At 38.3% G+C, this 2,501-nt stretch overlaps 1 protein-coding gene across 1 annotated transcript in view; it reads left to right on the top strand.

The window, feature by feature from the left end:
- Nucleotides 1-2,501, top strand: part of PTPRR (protein tyrosine phosphatase, receptor type, R) — a 171,278-nt gene that overhangs the window by 151,096 nt on the left and 17,681 nt on the right. The window contains exon 8 of the mRNA XM_012642071.1: nucleotides 1,942-2,055. Coding sequence (XP_012497525.1) covers nucleotides 1,942-2,055 — 114 coding nt within the window. The remainder of the gene's footprint in view (nucleotides 1-1,941; nucleotides 2,056-2,501) is intronic.

Below are 2,501 nucleotides of genomic sequence, written 5' to 3'. Positions count from 1 at the left end.
AAATTTTATAGTTTTCATCAAATTCTTAACAACAACAACAAAAGAGCATAGGGAATGAAGTCCAAACCTCTTAGCCTTCCTTGTAAGATCCCAGGGTAGCTTCCTCCTTATTTCCCACTGTTACACTAAAATAACTTTCTCTTCTCTTCAAGGCAAGTTAATATACTTATTGTCCCAAATCATATATTCCATTCCTCATACGTTCTTTCCTCATACCATTGCCATACCTGAAATATCTTCTCTCATTTATGACAGCCAAAATGCCTGCCATTCATAGGGTATGGTTCAAACCCTATTTCTTCAATGGAACACACTCTCTATAAACACTTCAACTAAAAGGGACTCATTCTTCCTCTGAATTCTCTGCACTCACAGTCAACAGGAAAAAGGTGCCAAATGTGAGAAATAAATGATATTTGTGTGCCAAGAGGGGATAATTAATTCTAACCATGGGGATTGAGGAAAGCCTCTAAAAATTGGAATAATGTTGAACTGGGTCTTAAAAAATGATCAATGTTTGTGGTTTTAAAAGGTGATGGGGAGAGCATTGCTGACTGACAAGATATCATTAATACAGAAAGGAAAATTGGAAAATAAAAGAAAATTTTCACAACGATTCATGTAAATAAAAACAATGGCACCTAAGATACAGGGAAGACAGCAAAAAGACAGAAAGATTGATTTTGCAAGGTCATGAATATCACAGTAGGAAGGGTAGACATTATACTATAACTGATGGGAGCCATCTATAGTTTCTGAGTAGGGAGTAATATAATTAAATCCTTATTTCATAAAGGTGAACCTAGTAGCTGTGTGTATCATGAATTAGTCCAGGAAAAGACTTGAAACTTGGAAACCGTAATAAGATCACTGCTAATCAGGAAATAAGGAGATGTTAAAAACGTGAGTTCAGTCTACAGAAAGGAAAGCATGGGTCCCAAAGGCTCAGTAGAGATAGAAAATAGAAGAAGTGATAACAGATTGAATGTGGGAGGTGAGAGAGGGGGAGATGTCGAAGAAGGCTCCAAGATTTCCAGGCTGGAGAACTTGTGGCTGGCTGGTAATACCATTGAGGGAAAAGATAATTAATTCTGTTTTAGATACATCGAATTTAGATAAAATGAACTGAAGCAAGTACAAAAGAGTAACATCAAGATTTCCAGCTAGGAGCTGGAATGACAGTCTAGAGTTTAGGAAATTTAGGGAGTTTAGATGTAGATTTGAGAAAAATTTACATAAAGACTGTTAGTGTTTGAAATTGCTTGGAGAGAGAGTTTTTCAGGTTGATGTTATGGGCGTACTGTCCAAGGCAGATGAATGTGTAAACCCTCCAGGACAGTACTTCTGTTTAGTCGTCACCTCCATATAAATGACTTGGAAATATGTCCCTCTAGCCACATCCTCTCTCCTAAACTAAGACCTCTCAACATCAACATTTCCAAAACCAATCTCCTCCCTCCTTCCTTCCCTCCTTCCCTCCCTCCCTCAAATCCGCCTTATCCAAAATTCTCCTTTGCCTCAGAGGTGCCCTCCAGTCTTCCTGCCCTCCAAGCCTAGGCACATCTTTGCCTTTTTGCCTTTCTCCCTCTTCATTCCGTCCTCCAGATTCACATTTGTGATGTATCTAACTCTCCTGCCTCCTTTCTACTGCCCATGCCTTACCTAAGGTCAGACCCTAATTATTTTTTCTAGAACAATTACAATGCCTTTTTACTATTCTCCCCTCCCATCACCTCCCGCCACCCCCTCATCCTACTACTTATAACCAAATGAAAGAATATATTTTAAGCACTTAGCATAGGGCCGGGTTTGTAATACTCAACACATGAGAGCTATTATTATATTCACTGTTGTTTCTGATTTAAAAGCACCCTTCTAAAAGAATGTATTTTATCTTTGTCATTTTTCCACACCTTTTTATTCCTTGTTTTGTTTTTCCAGTGCGGGGATAGGTAGAACAGGGTGTTTTATTGCTACATCCATTGGCTGTCGACAGTTGAAAGAAGAAGGGGTTGTCGATGCGCTAAGCATTGTCTGCCAGCTTCGTGTAGATAGGTGAGTACCGTGGAGGCTTCTCAAACTGCCTGATCTAATCAGGTAAACATCACAGGCCCCAACATCCTAAAGCTCTGCAGAGATTTTTCTAAAATGCTTAAGTATGATATAACTTTATATTTTAAAAGCCATTAAAGAAAATGTTATGTGCAACTATCAAAAGTCCAAAAACCAAACCTTATGCTTAACCCTTCCTCAACTCTAAAACAGGCTGTTCATGGTGGTAGCTGTTCCTTCTTTGTCTTGCACCTCTATTCCTTATACACACTCTGCATTTTCACTTGGCTTAATTGAATCATTCATTTGGGATCTTGATCCTTTCAAATGAGGTGTATGTTGTACTACCAAGAGAGTTTTTTTTTTTTTTAATGTGTGTGTAGTCTATTTTTTTAATTGTGGTAAAATGCGCAAAACAAAATTACCATCCCAACCATTTTTAAAGGGAC

The sequence above is a fragment of the Propithecus coquereli genome, unplaced genomic scaffold (assembly GCF_000956105.1).
Source record: "Propithecus coquereli isolate 6110/MARCELLA unplaced genomic scaffold, Pcoq_1.0 Scaffold172, whole genome shotgun sequence".
Lineage (NCBI taxonomy): Eukaryota > Metazoa > Chordata > Mammalia > Primates > Indriidae > Propithecus > Propithecus coquereli.
The sequence above is the reverse complement of the archived record's forward strand: the minus strand, read 5'-3'. Positions and strand labels throughout refer to the sequence as shown.